The sequence below is a fragment of the Argopecten irradians genome, chromosome 4 (assembly GCF_041381155.1).
Source record: "Argopecten irradians isolate NY chromosome 4, Ai_NY, whole genome shotgun sequence".
In the NCBI taxonomy this organism is placed as follows: domain Eukaryota; kingdom Metazoa; phylum Mollusca; class Bivalvia; order Pectinida; family Pectinidae; genus Argopecten; species Argopecten irradians.
In genome coordinates this window covers 16,705,762-16,730,401 of record NC_091137.1, presented here as the reverse complement: position 1 = coordinate 16,730,401, position 24,640 = coordinate 16,705,762, and the positions used below count along the sequence as shown (strand labels likewise).

Genomic DNA, 24,640 nt, shown 5'->3' with positions numbered 1-24,640 from the left:
CTCCGCTGGATTTTACAGAATATTTCGGCGTTCAAGTTCTTAGAAATAGTTTTTTTTACAAAAAGTAATTTGCCTTAAATTTGAAATTACAAACCTCTTCATCTGAAATTTAAAATCAAACACCTTTTAGACTCGTTGTAATAATTCCCATACGAAATGGACACTCATTTCAGATCCTTTACATATTGCTTTGAATGATTTATTTGATAATTTGACATTCTATAGAAGCTGAAGTTAAATATGCGTGATCTGGTAAGAACGTTGAGTATGATCTTATTAACCTCCTGTTACTTGTGCTGGAGCTGGTAACAGCCTGTCAGGTTACACTTGTCACCGTCACAACATTCGGAACATAAATTCAACTCCGATCGCCTCGGCAGGTGGCCTGCTTGGTGTGATGCAGTGCCATTCTGACATAACTGTACAAATGAAAATGTTTCGATTTAATTCATAGTACAATGACAAACAAGATAATATGGCTTTGAATAAGGCAACCGCACACAGCATTTTTGTCCTTCTTTTCAAAAGGATTAATAACGACGAGGCCACGTACACAACCAAGACCTGAGATATACGTTATATTCATTACTAGGTATCACACAATGATACAAATATGATTGAAAGGATTCAATTCTATGGTACCATAGTTCATAGTTGGAATAAAGGTATCATTACAAAAATGAAACCTTCATAGGAAATCAAATTTAGAGAGTAGTTTTAATTGTGGTAAGTTTGGGGATGAAATGTAGGTCACTTTTCAGTCATTAACTTACTGATTTTTCCCTGCATCCACGCATGTAGCGAAGGATACTACCACCAAACATGTATATATCACTGTAACACAACTACAATGGAAAAAGGTTACACATCAGAAAATGGATAGAGATGTTTGGTCAGTTGTTATTTCAGACTATCTATACTACAATAATTAATTTTTATTTTTTTTATAGTAAATCCGACTTTCTGATTGGCAGATACTTTTTCTTCATATATGACTATGAAGAAAAACTCCGAGAATGGCGCGAAAACTCGACGTTATCACAATAGAGACGTCGACGTTGCGTATTGATTTAGAAAAAAAATAATCTATTGAACAGTCAATGGAATCATACGTTTAAATGTATTTTATGCTATCTAGTAGTCTGAAAAATTAATTATAAACATTGATGTCCATATTTTTAACTTCACTGGGTTATGAAATAAATTTTGTTTGCAATATTTTGTGAGAATCCGCTACGCAGATTCTCACAGTTTGCAAACAAAATTTTTTTCATACCCCGAAGAAATTAAAAATAATGACATCAATGCTTAAATAAATATCTACACTATGTGTTCATTGGTACTGTTACATGCTGTAATATTGTTTATTTAGTTATTTCAGTTTAGTTTAGTTTGGATCACTTCGTTTAATGCGGAACAAAATCAATTAAAATTCATCGTGTAACTTTACAATAAGTACACTAGAATGCACTATACTACAATGTATAGCTGCTTGTGAAAGTGTGAGAATGCATTACTAAGAAACAAATAATATTTTCCTAATTAATCTGATCGTATCGTTACATCATTTCCCCTTTAACAGTAAACAAGTATCTGTTTTCGCACAACCAAAGTTTCTAGTTCAGGACTAAGTAATGTGATGAAAATGAACGTTAGTGAATTTAATACCTTGTATGATTCTATATGAGAACATTAAGGTGGATTATTCGTTGCCTCTGTCCAGTGAAGTCTTACCTCGGAGGGTCCACAGTTCACCACGTGAGTACAGTCGGCTACAGTAGAGACCGGATGTGGACACTGCTGACATTGTACAACCGGCGCTGTAACTGATTTCAGAGTAATGTTAGTCAATTATAAGCATTTTGTCATATACACATCTTTTATTCAGCATATTTTCGCACTAAAATTCCCATAATGATAATTAGTTATATGTCTTACATCACTTTCATCCATTCGTTGTACACATATCTCATTCTAGAATAACTCATTCTATTACAATCACACTTCATTGTCTAATATTATAACAATTTTTTTCCAATGTTCCATTCATTCCAAATGTGTTTGCTGTTCTGATTAAATTATTTTAGTGACACTGTGTCTGAATACAAAATGTTCATCATGATCAATGTTTTGATATTAAATGGTTGGATATGGAATAAAAAAAATAATTACATGTAATATGAAACTTCTTATATGTAAAAATTAGTAAATCATTTCCGTTCATTGGCTGAGGGTTTTCTAAACCTTTATTTTTTCAAATCAAGCAATAGTGAAATATTGAGAGACGTTGTTACTTCACTCAAATAACATTGAAGCTATGTATTCATTAGTAAAATGATCCCTTGTTTAATTAGTGATGACATTCATTAAATTGTATCTTTAATCTAAAAGGTGCTTGAATTCTCGAAATATTACTTTTATTAACTTTCATTTTGGTAAGAAAAATGTTATTGCAAATCTGTAAGAACGGCATTTGTACAGTTAGCAAACAACTTGTTATTGTATTTTGATTAAATCATTATATAAATTAGTTAACTATTTCAATGATGCATATCATAATGATAAATGTGTTTTATTTTATAGTACGTTAAAAGAACAACCCTAAGAAAACAAAGATTGAATACGTACGGTCTGGTTGTTGTCCACAGAGGTATCTGTTACACGGAAGACTTTGTGAAGAACTGTTACAACATTGCGCACAGTTTACAATCGCCCGTTTTCCTGCGTTCAACGATGACATTATGTCGCATACCTATTATAGGAAAGTGAAAACTATACAGACAAAAAGAATGCGCCGGTGTTTTAATATTGAATTTTAGTTTTCATAACCGACTTGTGTTGAAACTGTAATTCTGTTGATATATGTTACATGGCGATTGCGTATTAGATATATAAGGGGATACAATACACAAAAACTGCATATGAGGCCGATAATTTACATCCGTCGCGAATTTTGTGGCGATAATAGCTCACATATTACTCGTATGATATATGAGACTTTAATAAGATTTATTTTATTGTATTGCACGGTATTGTGTTCGACATTTAAAACATGTGACATAACAGTCACCCTGTCCTATAATCGTACTTACGAAATTAATGTGACTGAAGTCATTATCGAAAGTCGAACGTGTGGGATGATAAGTCACATGTACAGGTAACAAATTAATTTTGAAAGATGGCGATTTCTTCATCATTATATATATTTTATAGTAGTATGGTACGAAATGAATTTACGTCCTCATCAAGCAAAAGAATGATTCGACCATATAACCTTTTACATGTATGTAGTTTTCATTCCGGCTGAAATGATTTCCTTACAACCGGAGCTTGATACATAAGTGTAACGTACTTCCGTTTAGAGGCAAAATACATATTTTGAATCACGATAATTTTTTTTCCAAAAGATACGCATAAAAAACGACGGTTTACATTTGTGGTAGAATACACACCTTAGTCATGTTTCGAACATGTATGTGATGGACATGTTGGATACAATGCTTAGATAACACCTACCCAGATGGACAATAGTAAATCATTCCAGCAGTTCTGACTGCATTTATCACAGTACGTGTACATAGATATTTTTGTGAAATTTGAAATGGTAATCCGACAAACGATTATGTAAGTGGCACTTTAAAGAACATAAAAGTGTATTTGAAACCTAATCGCTATCGCCTGAAATCTTAATCAAATAAAGAATGCTTATTTGCTCACAGACATAAACAGTTTGTAATTGATGTAATATCAGTTATATAAACATCAATTAAAAAAAGTTTGGACATAAACAAAAAACTCTGATACGCTCGTGATCTGTCCGTAGAACTTAAGCATTACTTACAGCAGTTGAACGGCAACCTGCATTGAAGGCCACACTGAGATCTTCGTTAGTCACCTCCTCCCAATAACAGTACTACAAAAACATATAACAAGTCTTTATCACACGGAGAAGCCACATTGATGTAACAAAATCAAATGTTGTTTCGGTAACGTAATTCGGAAAATTATTAATAGGCGTTCTATATATAAATTGATTATTGAAGCATTAAAATCACCCCTGTCCGTGTTATAATCCTATGACTCTAAAGTGGACTGCAGACAAATAGACGTAACGCGTACATGTATTATGACTATTTGTCTGTAATCTCATCGAAATTGAAAGCCCACTGAAAATTTTATTGTATTATTCGATGGTCTCAAATTAAAACAACAATATGAAACAACGCCATCAATACCGACTATTCATCTGTATACACACAAGTACCAATTCGATATTGCCATTGTGTCATATAACTTATAGTATTAGTACAGTCATTCTTTTGTAATGTGATATAGTGGTATTATAGAGCCAATGTAAATATGAACGTAGATGCTACCTCGCCATTTCCGCAGATAGAGGTACTGCTACAGTCAGCAATACTTGTAGCTCCACTACACGCGGAGCACGTGATCTCTGCATTTACTACAAGATAGTTCATAAAACACTTAAATACAGCTGTAATAGCTGTAAACAGACAAAAAAGATCAAAAATGGAGAACACCCAATTTTTAATAATGAAACAGAACTTAAAAATTAATAAGAACTAATGGTCTCTCAATTAGTTCAGTTTATCAGATGAAGACAAAAGAGTTACGCCCCTTGTCCTTCTATAGCAGTGGAACTCTCCAGTTGGGAGGTGAATAAAATCCTTTTTGATCTAGTTTACGTACAGGGAAGGTGCACAATATTTGCTCCAATAGATTTGTTTGCCAAAAAAAAATAGTTGAAACAAATATTATTAAAATTATTTCTGTATTACTTAATGAGGTGTATATTCTTTGCTAATGAAATTGTATATTCTTTTCTTAGAATAAACCCTTAGCAGTATTTAAGGATTAATTTTAATATATTTTTTTATGTTATGGAGTTTAAGCACAAAAATCTTTGTGTACTCTAAATAAACCGCGATGAGAGAACACTCAGATTTTTTTTCAGCACTAAAAATTAATTTTGGACTCTTTTGTCTTTGAAATCATTACGCCGTCATCTCAGCCGATCAGAAGCAGCGTCACAAACGGCAACACCATTTTTTCATTTATGGGCTGATAAAGCAATTTTTAAAGCCAATGAAAATGCTCGTTACAAGCAAAATTGAATTATTTGTAAAAAAAACTTTCGAAACGTTTTAAATTAGTGATTTTATTTTTTATAAGATGCCTTGTCTTACAAAATGCTGTGATTATCAATTTAGACAATTTTTTTTTTTCATTTCAACCAATTTTATTGAATCAATCAAAAGGATTGGGCAACAGGCTATGCCTATATAAGCCCTTTCCTTGCCAGAAACTATAATTAAATTAAAGTATATACATGTATTAAGTTGATTAAACAACATCTTAATTAAACGAATTTGGTACGTAACAAAAGAATATTATTATTACTATTAATATGCCAAATATTATACTCTTATGGGTACATAAATTTGGGAATAAATTTCATATTGATATTTATAATTGTACAAGGGAGATAATTCATTAATAGACTGAATAACATTATAGTAGTAAGATAGTAATTAGTTATGTGATATAACAGACTAGTAAGCCACTAAAACATTTTTGAAGTTATCTCAGGTTTAATGGGCACATAATCCAGTGATTCTGCCTGTGTCTGGGACTTCAATTTAGACAATGTTTTATATGTGACAGTACATGTATTAATATGCATTTAAATGAATACAATTTATGTGTTATTTAAAAAAATGTATCTCCGGCACCAATCTAAATTATGAAAATTGAAAAACAAACTTACCACTGGGCAACACACATGTTATTACGGTGACCAAAAATCCTGGAAAAAGAACTGTGTATTTTACAGTACAACCTATCTGTTTGAACTCGTTAGTATGATTTATGCCCCTCCATACATATCAAGAACAACTCAACAGCTAGATGGAAGTGAAATGGCCACCTCAAAAAGGTTGACATTTAAATTTATTGTTAATGATTCACCATGCGGATTAACACACGAAATAACGATTATTAATCAAAAATTAAATCACTACAACTAAAGAATAACATTTTATCAAAATTATGCTATTCTAAGTGGGGTTGACCTAAAAACCGCCACAAAGACCTACATGATAAACAATATCAAGAAAAGATTATGAACCACAATCATTATTATATATCCAATGAAATATATGCCTCAAAAACCACCACACTGTGAACAAAAACAATAACTGCCACTTAAAAAGGGGGGGGGGGTTAACTTCAATAATTTTTTAACTCCAAATTAGACATTCCTATAAAATATCCTAAAACTATACAAACATAATGATAAAAAGCCTGATATGACTTACAAGCATAAAATAAACTAATTTATCACATACCTGTTGAATCTGGTTATAGTAATACAAGCAAATTTCAGACCATGAAATACAATGTTTTGTATTGCACATGTACAATACGGAATGTTGTATTCACCTACTAGCCGGAACTACTTTTTAGGGGAATTCCCTTGTATTGCATTGGTTTATTTTGGGAAGAAAAAAAAGTTTGCTACTTAATAAATTGTAAATTTTATTTTTGTATTTTATTTAAAATATAAATTAATAAAAATAATGTTGTGGACTTAGAATAGTTCTGGGTAGAATTTAAATTTGGAATATTAAAAGGAGGATGTTGCCAGCAAATAACAACAAGTTGTCGTCTGCTTACACCTTGTTATCAGAGCCGGTGTTGGCTTTGTTTATAATGGCATTTGTTGGGGATTTCGACATTTTACATGATTTACTGATGGATCCAGAGACAGATGATGAGTCAAGCATTCCTCAAGTTGAAGGTAAAATTAGATCTAGTTCATCATCCTCAACCATCGCGTCTTGTGCTCCCCCTCCTCCTGACCCCACCCCCGATACCCATAGCCATGTTTCATCTGATTTAGAAGACGTCGATGACCTTATTCCATCCCATATTTACACTTCCGGTGTCTCAGATCTGAGAAATTACATCCTGAGTAAAAGAAATGAAAACACTGTTAAGAAAACTGAGGGATGCATTAAAAGATTCAAAGACTGGATCCAAGCTCCTCCTAGGTCCAACCCTAGGGATGTTCTTCAGATTCTGCCATTTAAACTAGATACATACATTGGTGGGTTTTGGCTGTCCCTTCAGAAGAATGATGGTTCTAATTATGAGCCTGATACTCTTACCAGTTTCACAGGGGTATCGACCGCTATCTGAGAGAAAATGGTTATAGTTTCAACATTTTAACCTCAGATTTATTTGCCACGAGTCGTCAGGTACATATGTACTTCAGTCTCGGCGTAAAGAGTTGAAACAGAAAGGAATTGGAAATTGTCCCAATAAAGCTCAGCCTGTCTCAGACAACGAGGAGGAAATGTTGTGGGAATGTGGTCAGCTGGGTCATAACAACCCACATGCTTTGCTAAACACCGTCTGGTTCAATAACACTAAACTTTTGGGGTTCAGGGGTGTGATGAAAACAGACAATTAAAATGGGGAGATATAGAATTGAAGCAGGATGAAACTGGATCAGAATACCTAGAATTTAACGAAAGAACAACAAAAACAAGAGGGGGAAACAGTTATCACATGTGATCGTTTAATCCGAAACAGTATGGAAATCCTGAAAATAAATCGCGATGTCCGATCGAGGCCTACAAACTGTACGCAAAGCATCGACCTCAAACGATGAATACACTGGAATCTCTATTTTACGTTGCTGTTAATCAAAACAACAGTAGTCAGAAGTGGTTCAAAAATCAACCCGTCGGAAGAAACAAACTTGGTGTAATGATGAAAACAATGGCAAGTAATGCTGGTTTAACTGGTAAGAAAACAAACCAATCCTTGAGAAAGACATTGTGTACAAAACTCCTTCATTCAGGTGTTGCTCCTACGACAATTATGCAGTTATCTGGTCACAAAAACGTAAATAGCGTAAATAACTATGCCGTCGCCTCATTTAACAAACAGCGTGAAATGTGCGAAATTCTTCAAAATCTGAAAAAGTCTGCTGTATCCTCCAGTGTAGCTTCCAGTGTAACTTCCACAGTATCACGCAGGCCTATGTTCATGACGGAAACACCACACAGGAAGAGTTTACCAGATGTCACCACGTGTTGTGAGAAAGACGTAAGCATACAAAATCATGCGACGGGAATGTTTTCTAATGCAAATATCAGTGGTGGAACTTTCAATATCTCATTCCAAATATCATCCCAGTCAAAAAATACAACATTTCATAACACTTCACCTCCTCGCAAGTACAAACGTATAGCTCAGCTACCGGACTCCGATTCTGACTGAAGTTAAGCCGTGGGAAATTTTGAGTGTGTGACCGATGTCGGTGACGTCACGATCAGACCATGATATCGCGAGTTGGGAGAATTTACTATGTTATTGTGTTTTTTTTATCTTATTTTACAAGTAATTGTTGTAAATCTTAACGAGAAATTATTGTCATATATAAAAATCAAAACCTGTATCTTACTTGTTGAGTTATAATTTCACTGACTCAATTCGAAAAACGAGATAGTTTGCAAAATCTACACTTTGTAGCATTTTCTCTCCTCTCTCTGACAAGCAAGGCAGTGGCTTGTACCGAAACTGGTTCAGACCGGTTTTTGAAAGACGAAGCGAACTGAACATTTGGATTTTTGTTAATCATCTCAAAGTCAATAAAACGATCTACATCAAATAGGGAAGGTATGTGATAAAAGCAAGACCACACACTTGTGTTTTTCTAACGAATCAGAAAGCACTCATTTATTGCGCGAACGTATATATTCACTCGTGCGCTCCGCGCACTCATGAATATATTCGTCCGCACAATAAACTCGTGCTTTCTGATTCGTTAGAAAAACACAAGTGTGTGGTCTTGCATATTCCTTAGCTAGCATTTACTATTCTGTTGTAAAGCGCCAAGATAACAGCTAAGATCATAATCAGACAATATGCTATGTATATGTATTTCTGTACATATCGATGTGCTGATTTATTCTTAAAGAATATCCGATTTTATAACATAACAAGAAACAAGTTTTAAAAGATTGGTGAATAGATAATTTGTATTTCTCATTTCATTGAGATTACCCATGATTATATAATCTTTGACAAGCGTACTCCATAGTTAACTCGATCCGATATCAACATGGCTGCTGATTGTTTTCGGTTCCAATATCGACACGTTTTGCTCCAATCGATGGTTTTCATGAATTTTATGATAACGACATGAATAGAGAAGTGCACAAGACATTGTAAGAGGAAGGGAGCATAGTATCTTCGTAGGGAGGATTCAGAACTTTTCATAAAAATGTTTTTAGCATTAACCTGTTTATATTGATTCAAATCTGAACATTCAACTAACATTATAACTGCTTTTGCAGCACGCGTAAATATCAGTTAAGCCCGTAAATTACCAAATAGTTCATGTTCGATTTGTGATAGACTTACCAAATATTCTTTTTAAGTTCCTTGTTTTAAACTCCATGTCTGTGATCCCAGTGTAATCTAAGGTTATAACATGTAGTTGATAAGATAGATAAAGGTTATGTAGGCATGTAATCTGACACACACGTATATCTACAAAGCGTAAGGAGCCGGAAAACACCACACCAAGTCCAGGTACACCTATCCAGCCTAGTCACAGAAGAAGGAATTCCATGGGGAGTATAACTCCAGACGAGACGCCATCTTTGAAACTTGAAGTTGCTTCTGTTTGGGTAAAAGCATTGCTTCCCCATTTTAAAGACATGTTCAAAAACATAATATCAGAAACTCTCGAGGAAATTACTGAGCCTCTTAAACAGACTATCAGTGCCCAAAAAACTCAATTAAATGAACAGTCCACGCAAATCCAAAGTCTGAATAATGAAAATAAAGAACTCTCCATCCAGTGTCATACACTCCAGGAAAGAGTCGAATCACTTGAAAGTGGTTTAGAAGAACTTGAACAATATGGGAAGCGTAATTCTAATTCCTCAGATTTCATAATGTGAAGATGACCAGTGATAAGTCCACCAATTCGGACCATAAAGCTGTAGAGATCTGCAGACAGATGAACTTAGATATATCTGATGATGACATTTTAGATCACACATCATAGGTGAACCTAGAAATGGCAAGTACCAAGTTATCTGTAGGTTCCGGAAATGGAAAGTAAAAAACTCTATTTACCGCGCGAAAAAATCTCTGAAAGGTAATCCGGATAGAGTGTTCGTCACCGAGGATATTACGAGATACCGTCAGAGAATTATCAAAGAGTTGTCCGTAGTCAAATCTTTAGGTAAAGTTGAATCATTCTGGACCAACGACGGTAGGATCTTCTTGAAGCTTTATGGAAATTCAAATAAAATTGTCATCAAATCATCCAATGACCTTCTAGCTCACCTGCCCCTACAACGCCCGCAACAAGGACAGTAACTGAATTCCTCCATTGAGTTGTATACACAATGTATGAACCTGTATATATTATATCGTTTTTTCCAGCAATACAACAATTCATATGTTTCAGTAAAAATCCCCTTATCTTTATAAGAACTTTAGTTCTATTTAATAAATAATAACAAAGTTCTATTTACTTTTTGTTTTGTAGCCATTTAGTAGATACGGCTAGATGGAAAACCGTGATTTGAATCCGTAATAACTTGATAATTGGTATTGATTACCTTAATTATGTCCATTAGTATATAAAGTATATCATGGTTTGGAAGTTACAACCTGATCAGTACTTTTAATCATCAACAGTGATGACACGTTATCATTAATGTATCATGATTTTTCACATATACAATGCAGATGATCTTGAGTATTATACTAACGTTTGAATACTATTACAAATCTGTCCAGCGTTAATTTAGGCATACCATTACATTGATAAATGGTGAAGTTATATCGTAAGGCACATGTAATAACAACATAAGTTTCCTTTTATTTCGATTATTAAATGCACGAGATTATTCAAATTATCTGTAAGAAAACAACAACAAAACAAAACATACAGTTTACATTCGGTTGTTCTATATACATGTACACTGGTAGATACAATCCTGTAAGTGTTCAGTTTTATTGTTAATATCATTTTCAGTTTGAATACAAGTAATTTTATGTGATAAATATTCAAACGGTATGTTGTGTGATACTCAAAGAATGTCAAATTTGTTGTTTATTATGATTTTTTTTCAATAAACACCGGTACGATCAGCTAAATGTTACCTGGTTCTCGATTGTATATAAAACAATTTTCTTTGATTAAAAAACAAATCCTATGCTACTAAATTAATGTAGTTCGCACTATCCCGCCAAACATCCAAATGTGGTTCTTTTCCATGTTGATGTAATTTTAGTCATTTTGTTCCTATTTTGTTTACTTATCTTTCTTTCATTTTTACTTCTTTTCCATTCACCTTTCTTCCCTTTCACATTTTTTGTTTATTCACCTTCATTACCTTTCACCCATTCTGTATTTACTTCTGCAATAGACCTGTCGTCTTATCTGAGTGTCCAATTATTTATATTTACAAATGTATTATGGTATACACACCCGACCGTCACCCTATACGAGATGTACTTATTATTGATGATCATGGGTAGTGATTTAGCTCAGTATAGGGCGGCGATCGGCTGTTTCTACCAACGTACACACTCTATATTGATATCCCAACAGTTTTTATTCTACATAAATTTTCACAAATTATTCACGTGTTGCAGGTCCAGTGTGATGTCCATTTTAAATAATATTGCTTTTATCACAAATTTTTTCTTATCTTGTATCGTGAACAACTCAAACTTCCTCCTTATACTACAGCTTCTCCTCCTTTCCTGTAACGACGTTCATCCAAACCCCGGCCCCCTCAATCATAAAAATGATCTATCTATCTTTCATTTAAATATACGTAGTCTGAGAAATAAGATGTCTTTTTTTAGAAAACATTGTTTCTGATTATGATAGTGTCTGTGTTACCGAGACTCATCTTGATTCATCGATAGCTGACTGTGATGTACTCCTAGATACTTATGGGCTTTACCGTAAAGATCGAGGAACTCCGGGTGGGGGGGATAACTATTTACACTTTTAGTCTCCTGTGTACCCGTCGTAGACCCGATTTAGAATTTCGGGTGGGTGAAGTTGTTTGGACAGAGATCCAGTTTCCAGATAAGAAATTCCTCTTATTCACATTATACAGACCTCCAAAAACAGCACACTCATTTTGGAATTATTTTAAACTATTTTAAAATAGACATTGATAACAACATCTCCGACCACCAAGCGACGTTTGTAAATTTGTCTGTTGACACTGGTATAGTTAAGACATATAAGCGTAAAGTTATATGTTATAGTGACGCAAATTACGGACTTTTTAATAATAGATTAGACGAAACTGACTGGCAAGATCTTTTCACAAGGACACACTCCCCAGATGACATGTGTGATATTTTTACATCTCGATTTTTAGATATAGCTTGGGAGTGTATACCGACAAAAATAGTGACAGTACGACCTAATGACAAACCTTGGTTTAACACTGACTTAAGACGGGAAATCAGAAAAAGAGACCGACTTTTAATTTTTTTAAATCAAATCATACGCCAGCTAACCTTACTAACTTTCGGAAACAACGTAATAATGTTAACAATCTTAAGAAAAGCACTAAAGAAAGGTTTTATGCAGACATAAACGGCATTCTTGATCAATACTCAGTTTCGAACCCTAAATTGTTTTGGAAAATTGTCCGCAGGCTAATTAAAACAACTGATACTGCCAATATATACCTCCTCTCAGAAATGAATTTGGTCAAATTGAAATTACAGAAGATGGTAAAGCTAACATCTTAAATGATTACTTTGCTTCCATTTCTACTATCAACGATTCCAATACCGACGTGCCTGCTGTACAACTTAGGACGGACGCCACTCTATCCGACATACCTTTCAATTTAAATGACATTATCGACATCCTTAAATCGTTAAATTTTAATAAAGCTGTAGGTATTGATACCATAAGTCACCACATGTTAAAAAATACAGCACTATCATCAGCTCTTCCTCTATCTCTTATCTTTATATCTTCTTTGAAAACTGGTATCTTTCTGAAACAATGGAAAAAAGCATTAGTAATGCCTTTATTCAAAAAGGAAGATAAGCACGAAGTTTTATATTATAGACCTATTTCACTTTTAAACACCGTTGGAAAAGTTTTTGAAAAATTGGTAGTGAAATATTTGCATAACTATTTATTATATCATTCATTAATTTATAAATATCAGTCAGGTTTCCAGCCAGGTCATTCGACAGTTCATCAAGTTATTGAATTATATCACACCTTATTGAAAACATAGGGAAAAAACGTCCTTCATGATTAGTTTTCTGTGATACTTCAAAGGCGTTCGACCGTGTATGGCATAGGGGATTGGAAGTGAAACTAGCAAATTATGGCATTTCCGGAAAATTGTTAGAGTGGTTTAAGAATTATATTAGTAATAGACAGCAGCAAGTTTTTGTGGGAAATACGAAGTCTTTAGTTAAATCAACCAATGCCGGAGTTCCTCAAGGATCTGTATTAGGCCCTCTTTTATTCCTTATATATATTAATGACATAGCTGATAACTTGGAAAGTCTTTGTAAATCATTCGCCGATGATACCTCCTTATTATACTCTGATGCATCTCCTCAAACAATTGAAACAAAAATAAATAATAATTTAGATAAAATTAAACACTGGGCTAGTAAGTGACTAGTAAATTTTAATCCTTCTAAAACAGAGGCATTACTTATTTCCAACTCTGAACTTGAACATGCAATAAAATTTAAGTTTAATAATGTAAATGTAGACTTTGTAGAAAATCATAAGCACCTGGGAGTGGTAATAAGCAAAAATTGTAAATGGAGTAAACATATCGAAAATATTTGTAATATGTGTCAAAACAGATAAGTGTTCTACGAAAACTTAAGTATTTGTTAAACAGACGAACTTTAGACAAAATTTACAGAGCATATATTCTTCCATTACTAGAATACTGTTGTGTAGCTTTGGACGGATGTACTCTCGGTGACGCAGACAATTTAGAAAAACTACAGTTAGAGTCTATTCGTATAATAACTGGTTTACCATCGTATGCAAGTAGGGAATCATTATACTCAGAAAGTAGACTCGAACCATTAGCAAATAGAAGAAAGAAGAGAAAACTACAGCTGTTTTTTCAAAATTCAAGCTAACCTCACGCCGCCAAATTATCTTTCAGCATTAATTAACTACCTCCGTAATGCTAGCAATTACTCCTTACCTTACTTCAGGCTTCAACTTACTAATAGATCCTTTTTTCCCCTCTACTATCCGACAATTTAGACCCAGTTATAAGACAGAGTATGACAGCCCCAGCTTTTAGTAAGTTAAATGACATAAATAGTCCCTCGTATTATTTGTTTGGAGACAGGAAAACCAATATTTTACATGCTAGATTAAGAACTAATTCAAGTACTCTAAACGATGACTTATTTCATGCTAATTTCCAACTTTGCCATTGTGGACATTCTATTGAAAATGCTTTTCACTTTTTTGCAATAAGTATGTAGATATTAAGAAAATAAAGTGGTACCGTGAGTAAAATGACTTCATCCCACTGGACCCTCAGCTAATTTTACATGGCAGTCAAGAATTATCTAAAGCAGACAATGAAAAAATATTTCTGCACACTCAGAAATATATTAACGATACAAAAACAATTGTGCAAGCTTTCCTAATTTTTTCCAACATATCTCTCTTCAGTACTTGATACATTTGATATATTGTGTATTTGAAATAATTCATATATATAAACTGTTTACCTACTTTAACTTTATCAAATACTGCGTCTTTTATCTTTCTCGACTCATATGACTCTTGCGAAACGGAAATATAAGAAGGAAAGGAATGAACAAAGTGAAGGAAAACCATGGATGGAGATATGATGAACATTGATAAGCCGAAAGTTGTGCGTAGTGGATTGTGTACTTGTGCCATCTGGGGCGAGAAAGATCATTCACGCAGTCTTAAACAATGCTTCTTTCTTTTTTAGTGAAAATGGCTTAACTATAATTTTTATTTTTATTTTTTATTTTTGAAGAGATTTTACATAGGTACAAAAAGCATCTACATATGATATTCAATATTAATTATTTAAATCGTAATATTCATTTATAAACTTTAAACTTCTCTAATACTGTAAACCAAGTTATTTACAAGGGCTGCTAGATATAATGCACTCTCAAGGTGTTAATTGAAAAAACAAAGTTTATTCTCTCTGTAGATATGTATATATGCATTATATATATATATATATTAATTAGTTATTATATGTTTTCACATATATATAATACTCGACTGAATTATATCAAATCTGAGAAAAAAAACTAGTTGCCGTGTAGACAAAGTGGTTTACAGTACCAGGTATTCCCTGTACAATATGATAGTAATTTTCTTGAGTTTTAATTGAACGATTAATGACAGAAATTTGCAAGTTGCACCCTTTTAGAAAAGCAAAAGAAGAGATTAAGTAAAAAAGAAGAATAGTAGAAAGAACTGAGAGAAAGAAGAAGTGGCAATGGACTGACAAGGCTCATTATTCTCAATGAGATTGATGAAATCATATGTAAAAAGATTAGATACCACACCAAGATCATGCAAAAAAGCAATTAAAGTATATTAAGAGAAAAAGTTTAAAAAGTGACATTATTCTAAAAAACTTTCCCATTTTCTCCACTCATTGACAAATTTCATAATATGTGTTTCACCCTTGGTGGTTGCAATGTATTTTTCAGTCCTGTACATATCCTTCAAAAGATTTTTAAACGCATTCATTGATAAACCAATTTGGAGACATCTAGCACTATAAATATATTGCTTTAGTACTAAAATGACAACATAATCTGTATAATTTTTACAGTTAGAGAGTCCAAAAATGAAAGATTCCTTATTAAACGTAAATGGAATTAAAAGCATCTCCAATATGGATTCAAAATTTGATAGGAATAACTGAACATTTTCACAGTCCCATAATGTATGAACTATAGTCTCAATTTCAGTTTTACACTGATGACAGTAAGGAGTGTCTACAAGGCCTATTTTAAACAGATATGAATTTGTGGTTAAAATATACTGATTAATTCTAAACTGAAGCCACTACAATTTTGTGCCTCTGTTACTGATAAAAAGAATAATGTATTTTTGTCTCCATTTTTGATTGTAAAACCAAAAATATCATCCCATTTTTTTCTTCCTGTAGCAACAGTAGTGTTCTGGCAAAGTGCCTTACAAAAATCACTTGCTCATTTTTTATGCTTAACAAATATTTCTAAGTTTTTTGGAATGAATGGTAATTTAAAATCCTATTGGAAATTTCCTCTGATGAGAAAGTGTTTTTAATGGCATTGATTACACCTTGATATGTAAGAAAATCTGTATGCATATTAAATTTCTGATTAAACTCATATAGACTGTAAAACTCAACATTTTCACTATTTTTTATCATATCATTCAGGACTTCAACACCCTTCTGAAACCATTCTTTATAAAAAAAAACTTTTATTGTTAATTTTTATTGATTTATTATGCCAAATAGGAACTTTAAGAACATTATCATTTTTCTTTTTAATATTTTCAGACTTTAAAGTAAGTTTACACTAACTTTTGAAAACATCTTTCCAAAACAGGTTTTTACAGTTTTGTTGACATTTTAACTATAATTTATGATAATATAAATGAAGGCCTCTGTCACATTCTTTTCATATACCTGAACCTTCTTCCATCCTATCTTTATCTTTCTCTTATCCACACTTTCACAACAAATACTATTTTATTGTTAATGTCATCTTGTATAATTTTGTTTGTGTTTCCTAATATTGTATGGAAAGGGCTTAATATAAGTTGGAAAAACTTGTGCCCTATCCTATTGTTCATATTTGATACAATAAAATATGTTTAAACTAAACACAAATATGGAAATATATATAAACGTAAAGTGCCGTACCTAAAGACCCACTACCTTTCCTAAACGGATTTGGATTTATGAAAATAATGTAAAGAATGTAAAACAAGTTTGATAAGTTTAAGTCACAAAAGTTTTCAACTTAACGTTAATACTACATTTACCATCACCTCCTAAACAATTAATAAAAAATACATCAAATGTAAACGTATGTTACACAGGAAAACTCGCATTTGTTTGGTGTTGTAACCATATACTAGGCCATAGAAATCAAAGGTTCTGCACCGCTGACGGATGGTTGTTCTTATCTATTAAAAACAGGAGTATACGAAATAGTATTTTATTTAGTAACATGAGCTACTAAGTTTGCAGTGTTTCCATCGTTGAACAGTTTTAGCTTTCTTTTTAATTCCGAATAAAGTTTAAAAAATAACTAATTGAATCCCGAAAAAAACATGACACTATATCCTATATGGAATGAGTTCCATTGTACTGATTGTACAGACAACAAATACAAAACATATCATTTTATAATTTTTTAATTAATTAGATATACATGTATACAATTAAACATAAGTGCTTGTTCAAATGATAACAATTGTTTATGCTGTGTCGCCGGTGGATAATCTTCAATTTTTCAACAATATTTTATCGACATTATGTACATCAATAGGATTGGACATCAGGCTACGCCGATTTAAGTCCTCTCCAAATCATATTTCAAAGTATAAACATGAATTCATTCTGCAATTCATTAATACATATATTTATATATACAAATAAATTGAATTAGTTACAGTATAGTGATAATAATATTAATAATTACTAATTAAAGGGGGATAACTCCAATTTTATTTTTAATAGAAAATGTTTCAGAACAAGTTTAATTTTTTGGATTTCATATTCCTAAATATTGTAGTTTTTGGATAGGGATAAGAATCATGCTCATTTATTGACAGACTAACATACATACACACCATGAGATATTAGGCCAAAAAGTCCCTGTGCTTATGCACAATGACCCATCCCCTTGGAATATGTATGAGAGTCTGACAACAAATGAGCATTTTGTCTTCAGTTGAATATGAAAAAAAAAAATTGGATAGTTTAGAGTTAATTAGAAATAAATATTAAACATATACAAGAGTTTAATTGTTTAATTGCACTGCTAAGAAGTATTTTGACTATCAAGTAATTAGATATGGGTACTTGTTACTTGTTATTTGCTTATATATGCAGAGGGCTATAATACATGTATATAAAATATATGTTTATCAGAAATCAAAACTTTTAGTATTGCGGATATATTCTATCACGCATTGTAAAATATCTTTGTTAATATCATTATTGCAAAATTTACATCCATATGATAGTGTTTCAATGTTTAAACGATTATGATTATCTGGTAAACCTAAGTTCTGTATTCCCTGTATAAGAACTTCTCTCTGTTCATAGAAGTGTCTACAGTCAAAGAAAAAGTGATATGAATTTTCATTGGTATAAAAACAGGAACAGGCTGGAGATTCTCTTAAATGATCGTGATAAAGATCAGAGTTTAAATCACTTGCTTGGTTTCGTAGCTGGCACAGAATAATGTTGTATTTACGGTCGCCATGATATTTAAAGATATTAGAAATTTCTGTAGTAGGAATATCATTATCTATTTTGATACCTTTTTTAAATTGTTCTCATGAATTGTTAAATAGGAGTTCTATATCTGTTTGATTAAATCATCTTAGCATTGAGGGAATACAGCTGATGAATTATAATTCAGTTCTACAGAGGGGGAATTAAACAGGTGGTTACTCCTTAATGTGTAAGCAGTATTATTATTATCATTAAAGAATGGTTCAATCAAATTAGTAAGATATCTAGGGGATTCATTATTTACAATAAGTAATACACAATCTTATTTATGGAGTTTTCGTCCGAATGCAAGTGAATCAAGTCCAACTTCAGCATAAAGTTTATTATGCAATGTTCCTCTTCTCAGGCTTCTTATAGCGTCTATCTGTACAGATTATAATAAGTCTTTTTCTTGTTTTGTACAATTATCCCAAATGACATCACCATATTCTAAAACAGGTCTTATAAAGGATGTATAAATTTTTAAAGGCTCTTTTTATCTACATTTTGTTTTAGTAATCTTAAAATATTTAGTCTTTTAGAGGCCTGAGTATAAAATATTATTAATATGTTTGGACCATTTACCATCACTACTGAAAGTTACCCCCAAATGTTTGTAAAATAGAACTGAGTTTACAATACCATCTGCAAATAAAATATCAGGATTAAATATATGTCTTTTTCTTGAGAAAAGTACAGTTCTGTTTTTGAAGGATTAAAATTAATGTCCCACTTCTTTGCCCAATTATTGATATTACTTAGATCATTGGTTAGATTATCTGCAATTTCTACATGGTTATCAGTTATTATTTCATAAAGTGAAGTATCATCGGCAAAGAGTTAAAATACATATATATATATATATCTTAGTGATTCGATATGCTCGAGATTGTTCTAGCGACAGTGTTGCGCTTTTGTGACACATTTCGAACATGAACTTAAGATATGCTCGTCGATACAAGTTCATACGCGATCCAATCACGGCTATGTTCGTTGCTTCTTCGTCATTTGGTTCTGTTGCCATAATAGTTTTTATGCAAGCAGTTTTTGATCAATGTGTATGGAGGTGTAATAAACGCTAATTATTCTAGAACTTCTGGTTTTGCATTCCTTTCACTATCATCAGCATTCTCCGTAAATCGTGTGGCCTATGGATACTAATTTCATTGAACTATATTATTATAATTATTCGTTGTTTCGCTTTTAACGCAGACTGCAACATTATGTTAAAGTATGATTTTTTCTTTCTTTCAGAACACATCTTCACCATGGCGTTTTGTTTCCCCATTACTGAGGATGGCCAAGAAGCAGAATGTTTGAAAATAGAAGTTATTTTACCATTCCCTGTTGTTCTCCAGATAAATTTGTAACTCGATAATAATATAGGTATTGTTTTATCGATATCGTGTTACTTGTGTTGGAGCTGGTAACAGTCTGTCAACATACACTGGTCCCCGTCACAACATTCAGAACATAAGGTTCTCTGTTGAACGCCTAGCTAAGTCCCGGCTTGTTTGGTGTGTTGTAGTACCATTATGTTTGGTGTGTTGTAGTACCATTATGGCATAAATGTAACAATAATGGTGTATCACTTTTATTAATTGTAAAATGACGCATGAGACATAAGGACAAAACATAGTCTGCAGCATACATGGTTTTTTTTGTTATTTTTTTTCTTTGTTTGTTTTTTTTTATTTGCCAAAAAATTTGATAAAAAATACATATACATGTGTATAGTGTGAGAGTATCGATTTAATACTGAATTTCTCGTATTTGTGAGATATGATTTGTAGCTGCAATTTGCATTTCATTGTCAAACAAAAACATATTTTTATGCTTTTATAGAGTAAAATTAGATCAAACCAATGGCGGTTTTATTGGACATACATAGCTTAAATGGTAATTGTGAGGGACAAAATGTTGAGAATATTTAATTTGCTATCATCAACTTACTGACGGTGCTCTGCAGCCGCGCAAGTATCGTAGGGTAGTGTCATCAAACATGTAAATTCACTGTAGCACACCTGCAAAGAAAATACTTATTTTTTCACATCAGATATTGTATACAGATGCCTGATCATTTTTCTTTACTGTGTGAATATTTTCCTAAATACATTGTAGATACAAATGATAAGTCATAATGCATATATCATTTTTTATTTTTCTATTTTTGAGCTTGGCACACTTTGTTCTAATACACAACTTTAGCATGTTGAAATATTGACAGCAACGAGAACAAGGCTGTGAAATGTTGTAGGCAGTGAAATCTTACTTGCGAGGGTTCACATGTGACCATGGTACAGTTGGCGACAGAAGCTACCGGGTGTGGACATTGCTGACATTGTAAAAGTGGGGCTGTAACTGGTTCATAGTACTGTTATTAATGTACACTGTAATGATCCTTATTTATCATATTAAATACGACTTCCAACTCAAAACCAGAAAAAATGCTTTTAAAAAGTCGCTCGATTAATAAGTGAAACCATATCAAAATATGTAATTACATAATCAACCCATTCCACCATGTGGTTCAAACATGTCATAACTATTGCTAGAACGTGTAATAACACAATTGTGATGTCACAGTTAATAATGACGTCTTTATTAAAGTATGACGTTATACGATTGTCTCTATAGACAAAAGGTTAAAAAACTGAACTGGTAGAGAGAAACGTTACATATCAGAGACTGTCTTATACACAGATGAAGCGTAAAATTTTGTCTTTATTTCCATTAATATTAGATATATGATAAATAGAATACTGAACGCGGGACTACGTTATATGAAATTTATCAAACTCGTAAAATAATTTGATATGTGTCTCGCCTAAAGGCTTGTGTCATATTAAATTATTGAACTCGTTTAATAGATATCATTTACATAAATACTCATGTAAGTTCTTTTACAAATAATTGACATATTATTTGTTTGCTAAAGTTCACTTTTGATTTAGGTTTTCATACTTCATAAATGAAATAGCATTGATGTAATGACATCAATACTTCAAAGATACATATAACATTATATATAATGATAAATATGCTTTATTTAACATGTCGTGTATAAAAAAACGTGGGAATCAGACCCGTTTTAATATCTCTATGGAATAAGTATATGAATGATACATGTTACAATGATTAATGAACTATATTTTACACGAGCATTAAAACAGGTTCCCTGGGTTTAAGAAATTAAATTAGGACTACGTTCCAATTAAGGTTTTATTGATTGAACTTTAAGTACAGGTTGACTACTTACGGTCGGGTTTGTTGTCCACAGAGAAAACTGTTACATGGACGACTTAGTGGAGTACTGTTACACTGACCATAGATTACTAGCGACCGTTTTCCTGCTGCTGCGTTTATCTGTGCCATTATATTGCATATCTATTACAGAAAAGTGTAAACTTTATCAGAAAACAAGGGTATACTGATGTTGAATTTTTAACACATGTCAAAATTAAAAGACAGCCCAAAAACATGTATAGAACTGTAAATTACATCATATATAATATTTTTCCCGAACGAATGCACCTTTAGATTGCAACAGTATGTTATAAGAACGAGTAAAATAGTTTTGTATTTGTGTTTTATTTTACACGTATTATGGTGTATATATTGATACAAATAAATTATATAATAAATTTTGAATTAAAAAAAATAATTTGAATCCCGTAATTGATGGGTTCTATATGAATGACGATGACGTATTAACGGAATACTAACACCGCTAGCGGTATACCGTACAGTGTATGGATATATTTGACACGATGTCATGTCATCTGTATTGACACCATAAACATGTCTGCATTTGCATATTATAGTGGTACCTCTCCTTGTGGATAGGTATTGATTGTTACGTCATGTATTTGTGAGAGTAACGTCATACAGTTTAGAGAAAACGACTCAATGTGTGCTACGAAGTAATGACGTCACATTAAGATGCATGTCGGCAAGGGGGAAATTTTGTAATATGCAAAGACGGATAAGTAATTCGAACAGAATGTGATATTATCACTTCAAACATTTTACAATGGTATTGCAGTACGATGCAAGGTATGCAGGAAGGATAATCATATCCACTACATAACTATCGGTCGTTACTCAAGTACAAAGACGTATCTTTCACTGGGACGAAAATTGTTCCATTATTACTGAAAAACATAAACGTATTCCGCTAAAGAGAATAAAATTTGATTTTGTGTCTGGATACTATAAGACAATTGTCTTCAATTACATATAAAAGACTGCGGCTTACATTTAGGGTAGAAATATTAGCTACTACACTTACTCTCTGGGATAGTTTGCAGTAGATAAATAGTATATGTCACAGGTCCCTAGAACTTTGGCTTTACTTACAGCAACTGAACGGCATCCTGCATTGAAGACGTCTCGGAAATCACCAGTTGTTACCTCCTCCAAGAAACAGTTCTACAAAACTCATGTAAGATTTCATTGATTACTACACACAATTTGATAAAGCTATATAATGATTTAACAAAACCAAACATTGGGTATGTCAAGTAAATACGAAAAACGACAATATGCAAATACATTTGTATATAAAACTTAATGTACATGATTTAATTAACTCACTTCATCATGCCCACAGGCGGTTCCTGTCACTTTAATCTGATCAATCGGAGTTGCTTTTGTCAGTACTGACGGTTTGAAACAAAGGGACGTAACTGCGATAGATCAGAATGCAAGAATAATTAAATAGTGCTTCTTCCAGCCGTATTGGTTATTACTTTTAAAATACGTATTGCCTGATTCAAACATATCTTTTAAAAGTTTTTGCAAATATTTTTGTAGGATAACTTTTGAAACTTTTGTTGTGATTGAAAACTCAGAAATACCACTCTTTTTATATAATTGTGTTTGATTCTGAATTGTTTCAATATATATGACATGAAATAGACAAAACATGAATATGTTCAATCTGATAAAAACAATTTGTCTTTCTGTAATATACAGCATTGATATTGCAATACATAGAAAAAGAAACTTACCACCCGGTAAAATACGTACGATTACAATGGCAAAACAACCTGCAACATAAACAAAGATAAACATGTATTTATTTCAACAATTTACTCATTTTCGTACTTTTTTGTTACTCTGTTTAGTCAAACATCATAGCTCATTTTAGTACATGTATATCTCTTGTCTTAAATCTACAATAAAAATATTTATTTTTGCACGAGTACTAAGACAGACATTTCTAATTTCCTTGTTTCATAAGATTACATAGGTTCATAAAGTTTTGAAAGTGCGCTATAGCAAACTTCTTCTATTCGCATTTTGTAAAAATGGCTGCTGTTTGGTTTCGGTTCAGGTTATGATAGGACAAGATTTATTTATCCTAAACGATAGTTGTTATGGAGAAGACTTGCATGTATGTGTGATTGAATTATGCTGGGATCATCAGAGTATAATTATCTCCACTGACACTTTGAAATTTCTAATGAAAGTTTTTTCTTTATCCTGATTTTTAATAGTAATTCAAACCATGTTGTAACGAATATTTTAGTAAATGTAAATGCAAATTTACCCCACAACTTACTTACTTACATAACGTCATTGTTTTGAACCCCATATCTGATTCCGGTGTAGTGTTAAGTGAGTGACTGGTGCTAAGTATAGTTCTGACAAAGATAAGATAGATAAAGTTTTATTAGATATGCTATCTGGCGCTTTATTGGGAAATATAATCGGTTAAGGTGGTGCATTCATATGAATACTTTGTTGATTACTAGTATTCCGCCAAAATAACCGCGCTTTACCGATATATAAGTTTTAATAGTGAATAATACAACTAACTATGGTATTTGCTTCATGAGAAACACTTGATAACCAATGCAGTAGTTAATCAGTCGATGTTTGTGTGTAGTGTTTGATATTGAATTGAAGGTATAATACTAAGTTTTGGTCTTTTATATTGTTGGGAGAGACCAAAATAAAGTATGAATGATGATTGTGGTTCTAAGGGAAAAACTCAAATGGTAAATTTATAATTGGTGGTTTACGGTCTCACATGACTAGTATAT

General features: G+C 32.4%; 3 protein-coding genes across 5 annotated transcripts; 1 reads left to right on the top strand and 2 right to left on the bottom strand.

Moving 5' to 3' along the window:
• Nucleotides 1–183: 183 nt before the first annotated feature.
• Nucleotides 184–9,583, bottom strand: LOC138320780 (uncharacterized). Of its 2 annotated transcripts, none has more exons than XM_069263991.1 (8): nt 9,457–9,583; nt 5,789–5,827; nt 4,377–4,462; nt 3,842–3,913; nt 2,629–2,752; nt 1,735–1,826; nt 774–845; nt 184–419 (listed from the first exon to the last, which is right to left on the bottom strand). In XM_069263991.1, exons 1-8 carry the CDS (start codon nt 9,491–9,493, stop codon nt 288–290), a joined length of 654 nt encoding a protein of 217 aa, XP_069120092.1. In that variant the 5' UTR covers nt 9,494–9,583; the 3' UTR covers nt 184–287. The 2 variants fall into 2 exon arrangements, with proteins under 2 accessions (XP_069120092.1, XP_069120093.1); XM_069263992.1 differs by having other exon boundaries at nt 5,789–5,839; nt 9,457–9,557.
• On the top strand, nt 7,584–8,448 carry LOC138320781 (uncharacterized). Its single transcript, XM_069263994.1, has one exon. The coding sequence runs from the start codon at nt 7,693–7,695 to the stop codon at nt 8,308–8,310; it is 618 nt and encodes a 205-aa protein (XP_069120095.1). The 5' UTR covers nt 7,584–7,692; the 3' UTR covers nt 8,311–8,448.
• Nucleotides 9,584–12,552: 2,969 nt separating the features above from the next.
• Nucleotides 12,553–24,421, bottom strand: LOC138320782 (uncharacterized). 2 transcript variants are annotated; one of them, XR_011208253.1, is made up of 7 exons: nt 24,165–24,421; nt 23,187–23,278; nt 22,950–23,021; nt 21,850–21,977; nt 20,863–20,951; nt 20,544–20,614; nt 12,553–13,091 (listed from the first exon to the last, which is right to left on the bottom strand). XR_011208253.1 is itself a non-coding variant. In XM_069263995.1 (6 exons), the coding sequence occupies exons 1-5, from the start codon at nt 24,187–24,189 to the stop codon at nt 20,587–20,589; spliced, it is 345 nt and encodes a 114-aa protein (XP_069120096.1). In that variant the 5' UTR covers nt 24,190–24,421; the 3' UTR covers nt 12,553–13,091; nt 20,544–20,586. The 2 variants fall into 2 exon arrangements, 1 of the variants encoding a protein (XP_069120096.1); XM_069263995.1 differs by lacking the exon at nt 20,863–20,951.
• Nucleotides 24,422–24,640: the final 219 nt, after the last annotated feature.

Coding starts and splice junctions, on each gene's coding strand:
- LOC138320781 (XM_069263994.1), top strand. CDS start 7,693: ATGAATACACTGGAATCTCTATTTTACGTTGCTGTTAATCAAAACAAC.
- LOC138320782 (XM_069263995.1), bottom strand. CDS start 24,189: ATGGGGTTCAAAACAATGACGTTAT. Junction 23,279..24,164: donor GTTCAAAACAATGACGTTAT/GTAAGTAAGTAA, acceptor GATCTATCGCAG/TTACGTCCCTTTGTTTCAAA. Junction 20,615..21,849: donor TGTGGACAACAAACCCGACC/GTAAGTAGTCAA, acceptor TTTTCTTTGCAG/GTGTGCTACAGTGAATTTAC.
- LOC138320780 (XM_069263992.1), bottom strand. CDS start 9,493: ATGGAGTTTAAAACAAGGAACTTAAAAAGAATATTTG. Junction 5,840..9,456: donor GAACTTAAAAAGAATATTTG/GTAAGTCTATCA, acceptor TAAAATACACAG/TTCTTTTTCCAGGATTTTTG. Junction 3,914..4,376: donor CTATCTGCGGAAATGGCGAG/GTAGCATCTACG, acceptor ATGTTTTTGTAG/TACTGTTATTGGGAGGAGGT.